Source organism: Falco rusticolus, chromosome 11, assembly GCF_015220075.1.
Source record: "Falco rusticolus isolate bFalRus1 chromosome 11, bFalRus1.pri, whole genome shotgun sequence".
Taxonomy (NCBI): Eukaryota; Metazoa; Chordata; class Aves; order Falconiformes; family Falconidae; genus Falco; species Falco rusticolus.
The window spans coordinates 22,428,789-22,447,509 of NC_051197.1; the positions used below are offsets into that span (position 1 = coordinate 22,428,789).

An 18,721-nucleotide genomic window follows, 5' to 3' on the forward strand; every position below is an offset into this window, starting at 1 on the left:
TGGTGACTGTCTGTTTGGGTTTCATGGATGTAAGCTCTGCTTTTAATTAATATAATTGATTAATATTTCTAGGTAGAAATTTTGTATGCCATGTTAATTAAGCAGGTGAACTCCAGACTCAATTGAAGTCAGACTTCGGCTTTGACACTGCTATGCTTAAGACTTCTAATAACTGATATGTCTCCAAATGTATTTTATTGGCTACTAAATTATTTTAACAAAACACAGTTCAGGTTGAGTAAAACCTCCAACTATTTCATTCTTAAAATAATCTGGGCACATAAATAATTCACAGACCAAAAATCTGTGCTTCTGGAACTGTAGGCCAAAAAGGTTGCCAGATCAAAGAGTTGGATTTCTAGAGCCTCCTGGTGGCTTAGAAGCAAAACAACCATTATTATTATCTGTTGAACTCTCCATGAAGGTCTTTGAAACATGAAAGTATGAGGCCAGCTTTATACTTCAGTTAAAGGTACACAATTCACTGTCAATATTATACCAGTCTTTACAAATTAATTCCTTGGTTACAGCAGTTCTGAATTTATTTTTTCTGTATAGTCTGAATGTTATCCTGCAGGTCTCTTGATCTAAATACACTGTTGGAAATAGTGTACTAGTTTGTTAAATAGACCCCACATATTTGACTGCTTGTAGGTATTGCATACCTAATCGTGATTAATCAGGAGTATGTGAGCCAAATTCTCTGCTTGGTAGCAACTATTTACTTTGGAATAGTTCCTCTAGAAAAGAATTGCTCTTGTATAAGTCCGCTTAAAAATTCAAGTCCAGTGATTTCAGTTTCTGGGGACCAAGTGAGATTCTGGTGGCATATTTACCTAAAAACTACCAGAAAACAGCAAATTTCACTTAGATAAGCAGACTGCATTCATGAGACTGGCCAGTTTGGAGTACAGCATAATCTGTAACAGATTTTTTTATGCTATATGAAGATGAGGCAGAATATTAACAAGCCAACAGAGATATCATGTAGCTTTCAAGAGTCATTGAAGAAAATGTTAAATTGCTAGGATTGTGGAAGAACATGATCCAGAATATTCCTTATGCTCACTAAAATATTCCTCCAAGGTACATAATTATCTTATTAACAAAGAAAACCCAGGGAGGCATAAAAGGGGTCACTGGAAGAAATAGCAGCAAGAGCCATTTAGGCAACCTTTAGTTGCATTGTGCTGCAATAATTACACACAAAGAGATGGACAGTAACCTGGCCAGTATTTTCTGTTGTTAATGGTAGGATGCTATACTCATGTTCATCTGCGTGCATCTCCCACTTTCAAACTAACAGACACTGTACGTTAATGAGGGTGAGAATAAGAGGGGAAAAAGAGGAGGTTGGAAAGGGAGAACTAAATTGTTAGTGTTCCGCTATGGGCTTTTGCTGAAGCATCATATTAAAGAAGGAAAGAAGTGCAAAAGAAGGGAAAGGAATCATATTTTTTATACTGTGGTCTCACCACTTCTAAGTTATGACCAAATCTTCACAGCTGGGATGAGTAGAAGGAAACTACTTTGGAAAAAAATGCTATTGCATTCTGAGGCAAGGAGAAAACGAGGTGGCCTCCAGCACCTTCTATTGCTTCTTCTATGTATGCTGTTGCAGTTGTGAGTGGCATATCTCTGCAGTCACTTTTTCCAACCAACAGGAACTTGCTTCATCCTTTTCTCTTGGTTAACCAGCAATCACTTGTTTTCATTTCTCATTTCTCCATAGCACAATTTTATTCTTGTCTGTGTTTTGCAACTAGATGCTTGTCTAATCCAATGAAAGATGCTAATGTCACTCTGTGTCCATCACCATAATGACAATATTTAAAAAAAAATTACAGCAGACAAAAATCAACATTTAAGAGGCCAAATATTTGCCAGCCTAGCTGTGCTATCACAGTAGACAAAGTAAGTTTCCAAATTAAGTGGATCTTTCAGATATAGATGGTGTACTAACTGTAGAAGTAAATTTCACTATACATCAGAGGATAAATAAAATCATCTGGGAGAAAGTTAGAAAAGACTAGTCTTCTACAAAGCTTATGATCTTGGCTTCAGCATTTGTTTTTATTTCATAGTACAGATGCTTTATAATAGCTTTTTGAAAGATGGTAAATGCTAAATTATGCTGTTTAGTGGACTATTGAGTCTGAAAAGTATTCATTACCTAAAAGAGGAAATTGCAATTGCCAGACTTATCAGGTGGTTCTGGCTTGCTGAGCTTCCTACCTGGTTTTATTCTTTCCTTGAGAGTATTGTCTTTTTAAAGTGTTTGTAGAGATTACAGAGGCAAACCTATTTGTGATCAAAAAGTTGTTTTGCATGTTAGCGTCAAAAGCTGTTGTGTTCCACGTACAGACTTTGTACAGATATTGAGCTTTTTCAACATCCACAGGGCCATTTTCCAAATTGTTTGGTATTAGCAGTCAAGCCAAATTCAGGACTGAAGTAAAAAAGTACAATTCTTTTAGAAACCTGCATGGCTTTTATTGGTTTATAGGAATGACTCTTAAGAACTTTCCAGATTCAGCTTAAATAGTGAACCAAGGTAATTCTACACACTCTTGCTTTAATATCTCCTCTGTTGAGTTTCATATTTATCAAAATAAATTTTATAAATATTATTACAGCGATGACTGAATGTAAAGGTGTACATAATTATTTATGTAAAAGTATTGACTAGTTTTGTAAGTCTACCAGTGTGCTCTACCAAAACATGCAAAAATCTACAATAAAAACTGATTTAGTACTCAGGTTGCATTGTAGACCTTGAATAAGAATAAAAACTGTGGTTTTAATTATATCAGTATCTTTTCAAATAAAGTAAGTACAAATACAGAGGTGTACGCAAGGCCAGAATGAGATCTGTGGACTTGAGTTACTGTGTGCTTAAGCCTGTGCCGCTGCTTCGTTTACGTACCACAGGACCTGGTCTTCCAGTGAGCCCCATGGGACCAGGGGGACCTCTCATAGCAATCTGAGAAAACATAGAACAGTACAACAGATATCAAGAAAAAGGTGCCAGCCAGCATAAAAATTCTATATTAATACATTTTCATAATCAATTAATGAATATCCCCCCACATTGACTCAGTTGTCAATAAGGATAACTACTGTGATGAGATGATGCTTAGAGCTCTTTACTTCACATCCTGCATGACCTAAAATGGAAATTTTTTTTGAGCTGTACCCTAGTGGCAGTTTTATTTGCAGGCTTCTTGTGCTCACCCTAGCTTGCTGTAGAATAGCTTGTGCTTGAGCCTCCTGAGCTGAGATTGTTGGGCCCTTCTCACCATCTCCACCAAAGCGGAACTGCAAGTATCAAAACAAGAAAAAGATTCAGAATTTATCAAATTAAACCCATATTTGTTATTTGCTGCAACTGTGTAAACCACTTGAAAGACACAGGGTCTCAGTCTTTAGTTCATTCCACTGACTTCAGAAGACTGCTGCATTGAGGCTGCTGGATCCAGCGTGAATATTAAGTCATGGTAAGTTTAGAAGCCAAGTGCAAATCTTACCTTCTAGGAGCAAAATTCATAAGATTTTGGCTTTCATTTTGTTTACTTGTTTGTTTGTTTCAAAATGAGGCCAAAATGGACTCTAATTATCTGCACAACCCCATTAAAAACATGTATCAAGATTAATGAATTCTCTGTAAATTGGTAGCTACCCACAGAAAAATACCATTCAATTTAAGAAAGACTTCAATTTGAAAAGTGTTTGGTATCTAAAATGAAACAGTTTCGTGTCATCTCTGACAATTTCAAAATAAATTACAGAATAAAATTTAAGTACTCATGCCTGCACTGCTGGACTTTTATTCCTCATGAAACTGCTCACAGAAGCTTCCCAGTGTTGCAGAGACACTAAGCTGCAACAAGAAGTATGGCTTTCTAAAGGTATGGCATAGGCCTGGATATCAGGGCCATGAATCTTTCATTGCCCTCAACAGTTTGTCCAGTTTGCCTACACCCAGAGTTGGCATGGTAACTGAGGTCTCTCTCCTGCAGTCATATTATTATCAGAATGGAAGAAATTTTTTGGAAAGTGATGGAAAACTTGCTGCTTTAAGCCCCACAAATAAGCACCTGAGTTCTCTAAAATGAGAAGAGAACTACCAAGCTTTCTGTCATTTGAAAGGAGGCCAGGTGCTTTGTGGGGATGCACATAATGGGAATCAACTACATTTTTCAAAATATTTTTCCAAGCAAAAATACCTAAAAGAAAAAGAAAAGAAGTCTGGATTGTGGTTAAAATACTAGGCTAGAATCTGGGAGACCTGAAGCCAATTTACTACTTCTTGAGAAATTTCTGGTTTGACTTTGTAAACCTCTTGTGGTGAGACTCATTAACATCTAAAAATAAAGCTCGTGAGATTTTTCGAAGTGACTGATAGGTTAAGTATTAGTCCACATGTACTAACTTTAATGGAACAAACTGATGAAAGACAAATTTTCCTCTGCTGGCACAGCAATCACAGATGGAAGAATGATTTGGGAATAATTTCCCCGAGGAGCAGTGGCATTTTTCCATCAACTAATTATTGGTAAGCGAATATTTCTGTTATACAGCCAGCTGTGATAACAGAATTTGGTGCAAGGATGAGGTCAAAAAAATTAGCTTATTTTGTTAAACGTCCATTGATCATTTCATAAATAGAAAAGAAACCACAAAATCATCCTTTCCTTATAGATACTGATGGAGCCCTGCCTCCTGTATCAGAACTGCAGCAACTACAGTTCTGGTATTTTTTTTACTTAGTTTGCTTTACTTAGCAAAAATTCTGCCCCTTCATTTACAGTTGTTTTATCAATTCTCTGGGATGGTAGTACTCATCAGATATTTCATATACACTTAGGAATAATGAATTCCATGCACATAGTACTTTTCACACCACAAAGCTGCAAGATACTTCAACAGCTTTGGGCTTATTTCTCCACCTGCTAAAACAGATGGTGTTTTGCTTTGACTCCAGTGGGAGCAGAGCTGGCTACGTGCATATATTTCTATTCAAAGGATGCACTGACTCTTCAAAGAGGACACTGAAGTCCATTTTTTTAGCATGGAATGCTTAAAATTATCCATGTCAAAGAGACTTGAAAGCACACATTTCTGTTGGGAATACATGGCCTCTGTGCAACAGCAAACTCCTTGTTTAGGACACATAATAGAAAATAATAGTTACAGTTGAAAATATAAGGAGCATTTCAGAGTGTAATACATTCCTGTAGGTTCCAATCTGGCAGTCATGCAGGAGCTAAAGTGTATGTTTGTTTGAAGAAAAAAAAAGGTACCATACGATATTATATGCTTACACCATACAAGAAACTCCGTATCATCTCTCATTCCAAAGACAAAATCAGATGAAAAAAGAGAACATCTTTACATTTCTTGAAATAAACTTCCTCTTTTGAAGGCTGGTTACCCTGTAATCATAATACAACTTACCGGCAACATTAACATGGTACCTGGGGGACCTGCTAAACCATCAGCACCAGGGAGACCTGGGCGACCAGGTGGACCCTAAGAGAATGAAGGCATGAGAACAAAAGCATAGTTATATAAGCCAAGCCTTTTAAATCACTCACACACACTTACAGTTGTATTCGTGACACACTTATGGAACCATACAATCAAAAAAGCATAGGATGGTTTGGGTTAGAAGGGACCTTAGAGATCATCTAGTTCCATCCCCCCTGCCATGGGCAGGGACACCTTCAACTACACCAGGTTGCTCTAAGCCCCATCCAGCCTGGCCTTGAGCACTGCCAGGGATGGGGCATCCACAGCTTCTCTGGGCAACCTGTGCCAGTGCCTCACCACCCTTGTAGTGAAGAATTTCTTCCTAATATCTAATCTAAATCTACCCTCTTTCAGTTTAAAGCCATTACCCCTTATCACTTCTTGCCCTTGAATGAAGTCCCTCTCCATCTTTCTTGTAGGGCCCCTTTAGGCACTGGAAGGCTGCTATAAGGTCTCCCTGGAGCCCTCTCTTCTCTAGGCTGAACAACACATCTCTCTCAGCTTGTCTTCATAGGAGAGGTTCTCCAGCCTTCTGACCCTCTTTGTGGCTCTCCTCTGGCCCTGCTCCAGCAGGTCCCTGCCCTTCTTATGTTGGGGGCCCCAGAGCTGAACACAGTACTCCAGGTAGGGTCTCACAAGAGCAAAGTAGAGAGGAAGAATCAACTCCCTTTCCCTGCTGGTCACACTTCTTTTGATGCAGCCCAGGACATGGTCGGCTTTCAGGGCTGCAAGCGCACACTGCTGGGTCATGTTGAGCTTCTTGTCAACCAGCACCCCAAAGTCTTTCTCCTCAGGGCTGCTCTCAATCCATTCTTCACCCAGCCTGTATTTGTGCTTGGGATAGCCCTGACCCACATGCAGGACTCTGCACTTGGCCTTGTTGAACTTCATGAGGTTTGCACAGGCCCGCCTCTCAAGTCTGTCAAAGTCCCTCTAGATGGCACCCCTTCCCTCCAGCGTTTCAACTGCACTGCACAGCTTGGTGTTGTCAGCAAACTTGCTGAAAGTGCGCTTGATCCCACTGTCCATGTCATTGACAAAGATGTTAAACAGCAGTAGTCCCAGTACTGACCCAAGGAACACCACTTGCCACTGATCTCCACTTGGACATTGAGTCATTGACCACAACTCTTTGAGTGCAACCATCCTACCGATTTCTTATCCACCAAGTGGTCCATCTACCAGATCCATGCCTCTCTAATTCAGAGACAAGGATGTCATACGGAACAGTGTCAAATGCTTCGCACAAGTCCAGAGAGATGACTTGGAGGTTTGATATTCTTTTTGCAAATGATTTGGGAATGTTATTCATGATTAGTGAGGTAATTAAAGAAATGAGTTTGGAGAAGACATTCAGCAATAAAGAAGAAAGCTATTCCCTTTAACTATTTTATGTACAAATTATATTTGAAACAGGAATATAGAGTACCTAATTACAGAGGCTTTGCTCATGATATCAGAGATTGGGCTAAGCTCAGATTTGCATTGTGTTCCTGTGTTTGCTTTATTTGTTATAGAGAACTAACATTGGTGATTCTTTTTAAGTGCTTTGAATAGGCTTAATTTTCAAAGGCTACATATGTTCTGCAGCTATGACTTGAATTCTGTTTTTTATGAAATCTAATTCTCTGTGACAGTTTAAAAAGAGATAAACTTTTTATGTAAGGTGGAGTTGAGGAAATGTACCAATGTGTGTATATGATGCCTGTGATTATTGATCCAACACGCTGTTGTGACAACAGCAGATTTATAATTGCACCTTTCCTCCCAGCAATTTGCATGTTGCATTTTTACTAGTTGAAGCTGTCAAAGGCAGGACGGACCTGCATCGGGAGTGCTCACTTGCCTGGTGCATGTCTGCCAAACAAAGTACTCATTCACCAGTACAACACTCTGCAGGGTTGCAATGACAGACCAACAAACACCAAACTGTCTTAACTGGTTCCTTCTGCTGCTCAGGAGTTGAAAAAAACAATGGGAAAGCTGACCTGAAAAATTTTGGTGTTTTTTCCTCTCTTCAAGAACTAAGATCAGTAGTCTTTTACTGAGTCTGTTTGACCTCTTTTTTCAAAAAAGCCTGAAGCATCAGAAAATAACTCCCTACTAAAAACACACTACAGATAAACCTTACCCAATTAATAATTCACATGTAAAATATCAAATAAAATGTTGTAGTTGTTAAAAAAAAACCCACAACATTATGCATCCAGGCAATTTTGAGTATAGGGTTAAAAAAATAAAAAAAAAATTAATTAAATGCACTTGCAAGGCACCCAAAGTATCTTAACTCTGATCTGCAGTGACTTTACACCATGTGATTATGAGTCTTTGCGAAGATTAGAACTGGAAGAGTAGATCAGAAGATGAAGATTAGACTACTGAAGACAAAACCGAAGATTAGATTACTTTTTCAGTTTCTTCTTCCATTGCACTATTTTATATGAGTGAAATTCATCCTTACAGTAAGTAAATGTGAGACCACTTATGGTCCTCTCCAGAAGGGTATGTTCCTTCATTGCTCAGTTGTCTTATACCCATTATTATAATTAGAATGATATAATAATTAAGTACAAAAGCTGAAGGACCAAAGGCAACTGCATAAAGTCGTGGATTTCTCAACTAATTGTTCTGTAGTTCTCTGCTTAAACATTCTCAATTATTGTAGGTATTAATGGAGGATTTTTTAAATTAAGCAATGTGCTTTTCTTGAGTGGTAATTCTTCCAGAATGTTACTTTTCTAAATCTTTTAGCTAAGAAGAGAAGCAGTCAGAATAGTTACAGCAAGAACTAGAGCCTTTATTCATACACACTGATTGTTGTTTAAGTAAGAAACCAAACCTGTCCCCATATGTTTAAAATTTAGACAGAAATGTTATTTCATTAAGATGGAATCTGACAGCAGGATCTGGTTGCAGAAATACTTATTGTCCTCATGAGTTTTGTAACTAATATCTACAATTATTTATTTGTGTAATGTGTCCTTTTTTAAAATAAAACATTAAGTCTGTTTCATTACAGGCACATGATGCATTTAGTCAAGATTTTCCTTATGATGAATTCAGCAAACAGTTAAAAAACTGAGTACCATCTGTAGTTATTCCATTACAATGTGTTAAAATTCCCATTTTTTAAGTTTCAATTCCAAAATATGTTATTTAGTTAACCTACAGGAAAAAAATATGAAAGAAGTGTGCATACTGACTTACTACCAAGCTGAAGCACTGTTAGGATTTTAATGTTATCATTATTCATTGGAGTGAAAGCATCTTCTCAGCATCTCCTCTACACAAATACAGCATGAACGTGCTAGACATATCAGTAAACTATCACTCATAAAACTCAGGAAAGTTTTTTTGGTAGCATATTTTCCTGAAATATATTTATTTAGGCTGTTCAAAACCTGTGTTGTTTCAGTAAGAAAAGACTAAAATAATATCTCCAATTTCAGTTATATTCATGTCTGGATAGGGTTCTCATGCAATATGTTATTTAATATGGCCAATAAATTCAGACTAGATCATCTAAATATTATCCATCACTTTCAGTATTTCCATGTATTTTGATACTGCAGAGTTTGTTTTTCCCTGTATCTCTACATGTTATAGCTGAGGTCATACTGATTTTTTAAAAACTCATTCAAATGCATATGAAATGTTTGTACCTATTGCTTTATTATATTTTAAAATAATTCACATAAAACTGGAAAATTATAGACAAATAGGAACTTAACTTTTTCCCTGTATTTACAGTACATATTTCTACCACTAAGGAAATGTTTGTCCAGGTTCTCAGTTGGTTTGCTCAGCTAAGTAAATCAGCCTTGGTTCCACTGAATTTTCTTAACCTGTATGTATATATTTCAGATCAGGATCTAACCCACTTACTCTTGTAGCAATTAGAGCAAGACATACCATCAATACCCAGGATAATCTGTTGACTTACCCTTTCACCAGGGTCACCTGGAGGACCAACAGGACCTTGTAGACCTGGGGGACCTGTAAGACCCTATGGAAAATTAATGACATTGTTATGCTGAACACTTGCAGCATTTTTGAACTAATTTTTCTCCTGAAAATTAGGTTGAACATGTATTTGGATAAAATAATTTATAAAGCAGCATATTTATTTTTTTTACATGGATTTATAGTCAACATTCAAAAGTTTGATTTTCATGTGTGCTCAGCTTGTAGCATACTGTCATTGAAAATGCTGGAGATGATCCTTTTTTATTCCCTTGTAAAAATGCTAAGCCAAATATACTATTTAGGAGTTATAATAAGACCAACACTAATTGTGTTAACTCATAAATACCAAACACAGCGGATAAATCAAATACAATAAAAGGAAATTGTTATTCTACTTACAGCAGGTCCTCTTGGTCCCGGTGGTCCTTCAATGAGCATACCCTAGGGGGGATGAAACAAGATACTAAAGTTATTGTGTCTTGGAGGAAAATATAAAACATCTTTTTAGCTGAACTACTAAAGTTAACGTTTCTTGGTGTTTTGATAAACTTTTATGGCGATCTTCTCTCCAGTTACTAGAATTAGAATCTGAATTGTGTCATTTTAAAAGTAAGACTTATAGGCTGAAGGGATCTCAGTACCTGATTCAAAATAACATATTTTTTTTTTTAGATTTTAATTAATGCTATTGAAGAATTTGATGTGAATAACTCTGGCCATTTCTATTTTGTGGGTCCTATAGCACCTCCTAGCTCCTTTTCTTGAGTGCAGATGCTAGTCCAAATTCTAGTGCAGGGTAAGACCTACAAATATATGGTTCTCACTTGTACTTGACTTTCCATAGGTAGGAGGACTGGACAAACAAGCTCAAAGCTAGCTGTAGCGAACTCCAACAATGCTGGAGATTGGCAGTGGATACCTCTTCAGTATTATGGATGTAAACTAAATGTATCTTGCAATGGTTTAAAAAAAACACGCATTTTATGAGCTAACACACTCTGAGCTTCTTCACAGATCATGACGGAGAGGTCACAATCTTGACTTGTAATTTGCTCATTATTGTAGTGCTTTAACTTTGGTGATCAGTAACTTAACCAAATGCTGATACTGGGATAGGAACATAGAATTAAGAAGGACCTTCTGAATCACAGAATCCAGACATTTGGTTTTTAGGTAACAATCACACAACATAGTATTTTATCAGGCTTCAACTTAAGCGAATTTTTCCCTTGATATTTCTGTACCTAAATTTCTATGAAATAAAAACCACATTAAATTTTAATTTCTGTTTGTCACACACGTATTTGAAAGCTGTCCTTGAAAATTCTAGAAGAGTAAAGCACACTGGCATTCAAGTTCTGCTAGACAGTATAAAATGATTATTTATGTATAATCTATGTCTTTTTAAAAATTCAATTACATTTTAGTTTCTAACCATCAAACATGATGCTACAGTATAACTTTGTTCTACTATAAAAGCCGTTTGGTTACTATACTACTATTTAAAGATGAAAAAAATTCTGTAAGCTACTGACCCATTATCATGCTTATGACTAAGTTGTAACCTCTGAAGAAAGTATTTAGTTAAACTTCTCAGTAGCTTGATTGCACCAGCCCAGGTTTAAACATACAAGCATTTATTTAACCTTTCAGACAGACCTCCTTGCCTTGCTGAAACGTGTAGTTACAGAATTACCTGCGCCTAAGCTGGAAGCTATCTCTGTAGGTCTGTCCAAACTGTAGTAACTAAATGGCCTGAAGAGCAGATTTCTTCTCTGTTTTCCTCTGTGCAAGATTCTCCTCGTTTTAAGGAACATGGGGTTAGTGCTTTGTGTAACTGGAAGAGAAGGCTGAACAGGCTACTGTCTGTTACCACTGTTATGCTGTCCACACTGCAGGTGATTGCTTCAAAGATCGTGGACAAGGTTATTGCCATCCTATCATGAACAACACAGTTTGATCATGATGTACCAACAGTGTACCTATGTTATATAGTACTAAAGAAAAACTCACCCACATATGTACTTACAGGTTCAATCACAGCTGGTTCCCCCTTTTGGCCTTTTTCTCCGTAAGCCCCATGTCCAGTCACCTGGCCAGTAAAAACAGCCCCCAAAATGAAAATAAGTAGAAGGCCTAAAGACCTGGTACAATAAAGAACTGCAGCAACCTGTAACTGAAAGCTAAAGCTGGAACTGATCTGTGCTATGAGAAATAAACAAACTATATCAATCAAAAATATTTAATACCTGAGAAATGGAAAGTGCAAAATATGCATACATATTTGTCAAATTATTGGATATTGTCAATTTGTTCGTTTCCAACGAGATGCAATAGTTTGCAGGACATGGTTTGCATTAGGACTTTGGATTTAGAATCTAAAACTTCTGTGTGCAAGTCACAAAGTTGTTTCTTTTCTTATTTGAATGGACATATTCTTGGCAATTAACAATGATTCTTCATGGCTTTCTGAGTTAAACAAGCCTAAAGTAAGCTGGAAAGAAAGATCCCTTGGTCCCATATAGACAGTACCCTTCACGTTCCTAATTCATTGGATGTCCACAACACCTAAATTAGTCTGAGAAGAGTCTGTGACTTCATGGTATAAATGGGAAAGGAGCTAAGTGACACTGTAGACATTAAATAATATTTCATGGACAGCCAGTTAGGCCTCCTAACTACATGAATTAGCATTAACTACAACATTATTTTTGGATCAGTTCTATGGGAAGGTTTGCGTTCAGGATTAAGATAACAGAAGTGTCTAAACCAATAGGTCAGTAACACATGCTAATGGCAGAACACAGATTCAAGTTTCAAACAAAGAATTATTTTTTTTTTGTCAAATTTTGAGATACTTATTTCTCTTCAGAAGTACCTCTCTTGATTGCAAACATAACCACTAGAAATTAAATTCAGCTCTGATAAAATGAAAATTTGAAATGCTTTTTTTTATTTCAGTCGAGTGATTCCACATTAACACTAAAATAGCTACGGATCTGGAAATGTTAAGGATAATGTTACAGTACTTCAATATGAAATATTTTGGAAAGGAAAAACAGATATATAGATTTATGGCCTGTGCATTTTTTATTGATTTATAAAGGCACAGGTGTCACTAGTAAAAATGCAGTAGTTCATTAAAATCCAGTAGCAAGAGATATAGATAATTATGTTTTATTATATTAATTAAAAATAGTTGTAAAAAAATGACATAAGGTCTCCATCTTTGGAAATACTGCCCCTTTTTTTGAGTTTCCAGATACCGAATGCTTTTCATCTTGCCTTTTTTATCTAAGGTAGAACTTCACTTGTTCTAAATAAATCCATATGTCAACAGAAAATGATATGATATCTCTGGTTCAACAGATGAAATTTATAATAAAGCTGGCACAGGTCAGAGCCTGGGTTCTAATTCAAGCTTCCCGATTCCTTCAGTTTTGTAGCAAGGCATTTTAAGTTGAAATTTACACCAGGGGATAGAGTCTACACAGTCATTTGCTTAATGCAGGCACAAATGGTGCCTTATGGGCTCTTTGCTTTGCAGATAATCTGACCTTTTCTGTGTCATTCTGCCACACTGTCCCCATCTGGGCTAGAAGGAAAAAAGTAAGCTTGTATCACATTGCATAGATAAGGATCATTAAAAAATACAATGACCCCAACAGGGTTTAGAAAGTAGTGATAAATGAAATACAGAAGTATGGGTTTCAAGGTTGGCAGAGAAAAGCAACCTCACAGCATTTGCTGTTATTTCTTGGATCCTTTGTAAACTGAAGTATTGAGTTTGTGAGGATAAAATAAAGATAAGACTGAGCAAAAACTAAAAACAAAATTCTCCTTTCCTACTATACTCAGAACCTTCCCAATTAAAAATCTGAAGAGGGATTAATTTTGCTTCCAGTCTTAGTTATATTAGTTTTCTTTGCAGCTTCCACAGTCCAGCAAACTGGTAAATGAGGAACTTGGCACAACTAAAGGAAAATTAAAGCCTTGCTGTCAAGCCTGTGATTAAGTCAGAGAGAAAGAGAAAGCTATAAAACACAAAAAAGAGCATGATTCACAGGATCCACCATGTCATCCTATCTTCCTTTATATATACTGAGCTGTTAAATCACTCCTGCAAGGTCATAAACCTGTCACCATTGACTAAGTTGATTTCCACAGAAGAGTTCAGACCTCCATTTCCCACTCATGAACATTCTCCTTGGAAAGAAGCAGAAGCCATAGGATTCTAGACACTTATAGGCATTTCAATTTCTTAGGGTAATCATATAAAAATATTAATTACAGTACTTGCACTGCGTTAGAACTTGTATTCTTTCCAGCTTTAGCTCTAGTTTAGGAAGATTTTTAAAACTGTTCATTGTATCATTTATTTTTGGAATTCCACCTCTTCTTTCCTTTCCTTTCCCTCCCATCTTCAGCTGCTTTGGTCCCTTCACCAAAAGAGACAAAACCCTTGTATTCAATAAAAATAAAAAGTTCGTGACTGCTAAAACAAGAGGATGGGCTTGATCCAAAGCCTATTAAAAGCAAGAATATATCTCAAAAGCAGCTCTGGATCAGGGTCTGTACAGTTCTGAGACTGTATAACTATAGAAGAATCACTAAATTAAATTAATCTGCATTATGCCTCCAATCAACTTACGCTTGTTTCCGTGATATCGGTCTCTGCAGGAACACCTGGACCAAACTCCTCATTAGTGGAATCAGTTGGTTTCTCTTCATATTCCTTATATTCATAAAAATCATATTCGCCTAAATCTCCATCTACCAGCAGATCAGATTCACTGAGGTCTACTCCTCTGCTTCCATATTCAGTTTCCTCATTTTTTTTATCATAATCCTCTCCAGTTATGTATTCTTCAGCAAATACTTCTTCAACAGGATTTTGCTATTCACATCAGTAGCAAAGATTTGGGAATAGGAGGAATACGTGGGTTATTGTTAGTAAAGCAATGTAAGCATATGCTGATCCACCATGATGACATGTCAAAGGAAGAAAGAACAGTAGAACTACAGCATATTGTCTTTTAATTAGAGTCTGAAGGAGGGGAAGTCCAGCCTTTCAGAGTAATTAAAAGATCTTTGTATAAGTAGTACAAAGAAATAATGCTTTCATACGCTTTTTTTTAATTATTATTTCCAGAAACATTGAATTCAATATACCCAGTATGCTATGTGTACTGTTTGCTTAATGTTACTGTAGTGCCAAATATAGCTTAATTTTCCTGCTTGGTTTCACACTTGCAAGCATTCATGAATCAACATATGCACTGCAATGAGGCAATGAGCAGTGAATAAGTTCAGACATTTTTACAATAACAATGAAGAGGAAGTGCAAGCATCACTTTAGTTAAGCTGAACTTTCATTATTTTGCATCTATAAATACCAATGATGAGTTAAATGTTTCAACTTCTTTTCTAGATGATTTTGCAGTTAATTTATCACTCTAAAAGTCATGGTTCATGTCTGTCATGACAATTTATGTTTTTTGCCTGAGTCAAATTCCACCTGCACAACCCAGATTAATTTTAACATTTATGAAATCTAAACTTTCATATTTAAGTATGTAAACTGTCAAACCAAGCAACCAACTTAAAAGCATCAAAGCAGTTTAAAATAATGGTATATTTGTGATGTACAAAACCATTTGGGGGGGGTGGCAAAAAGAATTGCTTTATTGTGTTACAGAGGTCTCTTGAAAGGATAATTTTGAAAGAAGTCAAAGTTTAGATATTGCTAATATGAGATGGGTATTCTAGATGGTCAGACAAAATGAACCAGTACAGTCTTAAAAAACATATTGAGAAGCTAATCAACATCCAGAGTAATTACATATATTTTGATTTAATCCTGATATTAAAATATACTGCAATTACAATGGAAGGGTAGATTCTAATTTAAGAGTTGCCTAATTCCATTAGAGGAGTATGACTTTTGCCTTACAGCTAGAGTAAATGCAGATCTGAACCAATTATAAGCCAAATTTTGCCTTTATGTAGAACTGTTCTCACTAAGGAGAGCATTTAGTGCTTTGAATATACCTCATTACAACTGTACAATTGGCCTATAATTGTCCAAGAAACAGAATGATTTAAATATGCCTCTGTCAATCAACTTGTACGAAGTAAATATGAGATTTAACACAGGAAGAGTTTACAGTAGAATAAGTAAAATATACCTTAATTTGCCTTCACTTTCCAAGATACATAGGAGGAAAACCAAAATAACAAATGAGGACACTTTTTCTCTTCAATTTTTTTTTTGGGGGGAGGGGGCAGCACAGTTTTGTACATCTTTGAAGCAACATATCTTCATTTGAAATTAAAATGTAAAAGAAAAATGAAAACAATATTTCTTATATTCAGCCACCATTTTTCTAAATTAGCATTAATATGCAGAAATTAATCAACATTGGCTTAGGTGTAGTAATCTTAAAATAATGTTTAGGCTTGTCATCGCAGCTTTCTAAAAATGTGGTTTCTAACAGAAGTCAAAATAATTTTATCTTTTTTGACTGTTCAAAATACAATGTTTCATTTGAATAGAACCTCAGTGAAAAGCAAATAATTTGTTTTCATTAGCTGAAGAACTACTAAAAGGAAATGACAGCTTCTGACTCAACTTCAATATGCTGCTATGGTTGCAGCCTTTCTTTGTCTTGTGCTAGGCTTATTTTATGCTGCATCTTATGAATTACAGGAAAAAATTAGAGACTTCACTTCCTATAAGATCAAGACTGTGTCTAGTATTTAAGCTAGTTTATACTAGACATAGTTCCATTCATATCCACACTGAACGCAACCCTGCATTCCCACACCATATATCACTGAACGATCTCCAGAATCATGAACTCTGCTCTCTAAAGATTTGGCAGATATCTACAGAATTAATGGGAGATCTGCCCAAGAAAATAGGTTCTGATATTGGCTGAGAAAGCATAAAATCACATTAAATGCCGTTATAGGTATGTATATATACACAGATGGACATTCATACTTTTAAAATGTGTTTGTGTTTTTTTAATCATTGACACCTAGTGGGCAAGTATTTTTGCCTATCATTTTCTCAAGAGTCCTTATTACCTCATTTGCTTCAGTAGTCCTGGAGGGAGCTTCTGTCTGAGGCCCATAATCACTTTCAGCTATGCTATACTCTTGAAATCCATCAACAATGTTTGCCTAGCATAAAAGAAAAAGTACATTAATTAAAAAAAAAAAAAAAATCCTGTAGGAAAAATTCAAGAGGTATCACTTTTATCCAGGTTATAATATTAGCCAGATGAATTCATCTAGTGGGGTTAGGTATACGTTTTCTTATTATCAGAGATCTTCCAGTCTTGGCCTGGGAAAGATCTTGATTATTTCTTGGCTACCTTTACCCCTAGTTTGCCTTTTGCTGCTGCTTGATAACTTTTCTTCTTCTTGGATGCATATTTCTCAGATTTTTTTGTTGTGGCCTTTTGGGGTTTGTCCTTTGAGCTAGCGGCCACTGTCCTCTTCTTCTTTTTGACCATGGCTTTCTTTTTCTGCAAACGTTATGAAAGATGGAATGGGAAAACATAAATAAAATGAAAAGAAAATTGAGAAAGCATGAATGAAAGAAGGGCAATGAAATGTGAGATGAATGCTGTCAGCTGTGAGACCTTCCATCTCTAACTGAAAGCAAGTATTATAGCTACAGAGCAAAGAAATGAGTGAAAAGAAAACATTAAACTTATATACAGAAGACACAAACTGACAAACCACGTGGTAGGGGACAGCTGGACACCACACAACAAACAGATCAGACTTTGTTACCTCTGTTTGTGCTACTGTCTCTTCAAACAGTGGGGGTCCCTCTGTTACAGAATCAGTTTCTTTATAATCTGCATCCCCATACTCATAGTCATATTCGATAAAATCTTCTGGTGTGTACTACATTGCAAATGGAAAAATATCAGGCATTCCCATGTTAGTGGTAGCAAATTAGATTAGCAATACTGGAAAGCATCTTAACCTTTACTTAGGAGTAAAGCTTAAGAAAATTAAGGTAGTATGAACAATTCAATATAGAAATTATATTTTTTCCTCCAAATGAATAACTTATTTATTTCAAAGCATGACACAAAAGTAATAAAAAAGCAAGTAGTAGTGCCAGGAAAAAACTCTCTTTTATTGGACTGCACAGAATAAACAACTATAATTCTGATTACTGGGAGCACTGACTGATCTTTGTGAAATCATATATTTATTTAAATTTTAAATTGCAAATAATGCTGATTTTTACCTATACTCTTTTACCTGTACTTTTTCAGGTAACAAGAAGAGTGGAGACATGCCAGTACCTGACATGAATAGGGTAAATAATTACACATACAGGAAAGAGGCCACAACTCACAAATAACCATGGCTATCCTCCTCCTGTTTGCTGAAGAGTTCTCAAAACCAGTGCAGTTCCATGGTATACGTTGCCTGAGCAAACGCTTCACTGGTATCATTTCATTTAAAGGTCAGGTCCTCAGCTGCTCTAAGTTGCTCCATAGCTCTGTATCTATAACTAGTTTCAAATGAAGATTTGGGCCACAAAACTTTTAGAAGAGAAAATGTGTTTAGAATTGGCTTGTGTAATGTGAACACAATCTAGGGAGCCAGGAATGCTTGAGCTGTAATCTTGGCTGTGCCGTGAAGACACTGGTCTAGATATTCTGTGTACCAAGTACTACTCATCATGGCTGAGAAAAGAAGGCTCCTATCAATGCTTGAAGCTACAGGAACTTGTGGTCCTGTAAATTAAAGCAGTCTCATGGCTGCTACCAATTCTTTTTACATCCTCAGGGAGCCAAAGGAAGGTGGAATTGTGGCCAGAATCTGGCCACGTGTCTACTTTCCCTTGTTTAGGAAGAAATACTCTAGTGTGCCTCATGTGAGCCTAGCCACTTCTGAAATCTCCTCTCTCCTGTTACAAGCCAGTGTCACTGTCTGTAATATGAAGATAGTATCTGTTTGTTTCATTAGATTGCTGAGGGGATTAGCATGTTACACTTCCAAATGACTGAGGATTCATAAAAGTCCTAAGCATCAGAATCAGGAGATAGCCATTTTAGAAGAAATTATAAATGAGGTTAAAACAGATCTCCATATTTAAAGATATATTCTACCACGTGACCAAATTACTGGTTTACCTGTTTTCTCTAGCAAGGACTTTTGGTACAGTTCTTGTACTCATGATTTTAGT

At 36.4% G+C, this 18,721-nt stretch overlaps 1 protein-coding gene across 5 annotated transcripts in view; it reads right to left on the reverse strand.

Moving 5' to 3' along the window:
- COL11A1 (collagen type XI alpha 1 chain) overlaps positions 1 to 18,721 on the reverse strand; it is a 159,038-nt gene that overhangs the window by 90,062 nt on the left and 50,255 nt on the right. The window contains exons 6-15 of one of the 5 annotated variants that reach the window (XM_037404572.1): positions 17,305 to 17,421; positions 16,887 to 17,033; positions 16,591 to 16,686; positions 14,150 to 14,395; positions 11,528 to 11,590; positions 9,898 to 9,939; positions 9,476 to 9,538; positions 5,458 to 5,532; positions 3,235 to 3,318; positions 2,927 to 2,983 (exon numbers count right to left, since the gene is read on the reverse strand). In XM_037404572.1, coding sequence (XP_037260469.1) covers positions 2,927 to 2,983; positions 3,235 to 3,318; positions 5,458 to 5,532; positions 9,476 to 9,538; positions 9,898 to 9,939; positions 11,528 to 11,590; positions 14,150 to 14,395; positions 16,591 to 16,686; positions 16,887 to 17,033; positions 17,305 to 17,421 — 990 coding nt within the window. The remainder of the gene's footprint in view (positions 1 to 2,926; positions 2,984 to 3,234; positions 3,319 to 5,457; positions 5,533 to 9,475; positions 9,539 to 9,897; positions 9,940 to 11,527; positions 11,591 to 14,149; positions 14,396 to 16,590; positions 16,687 to 16,886; positions 17,034 to 17,304; positions 17,422 to 18,721) is intronic. The other 4 variants (XM_037404573.1, XM_037404574.1, XM_037404575.1 and 1 more) reach the window with 4 other exon arrangements.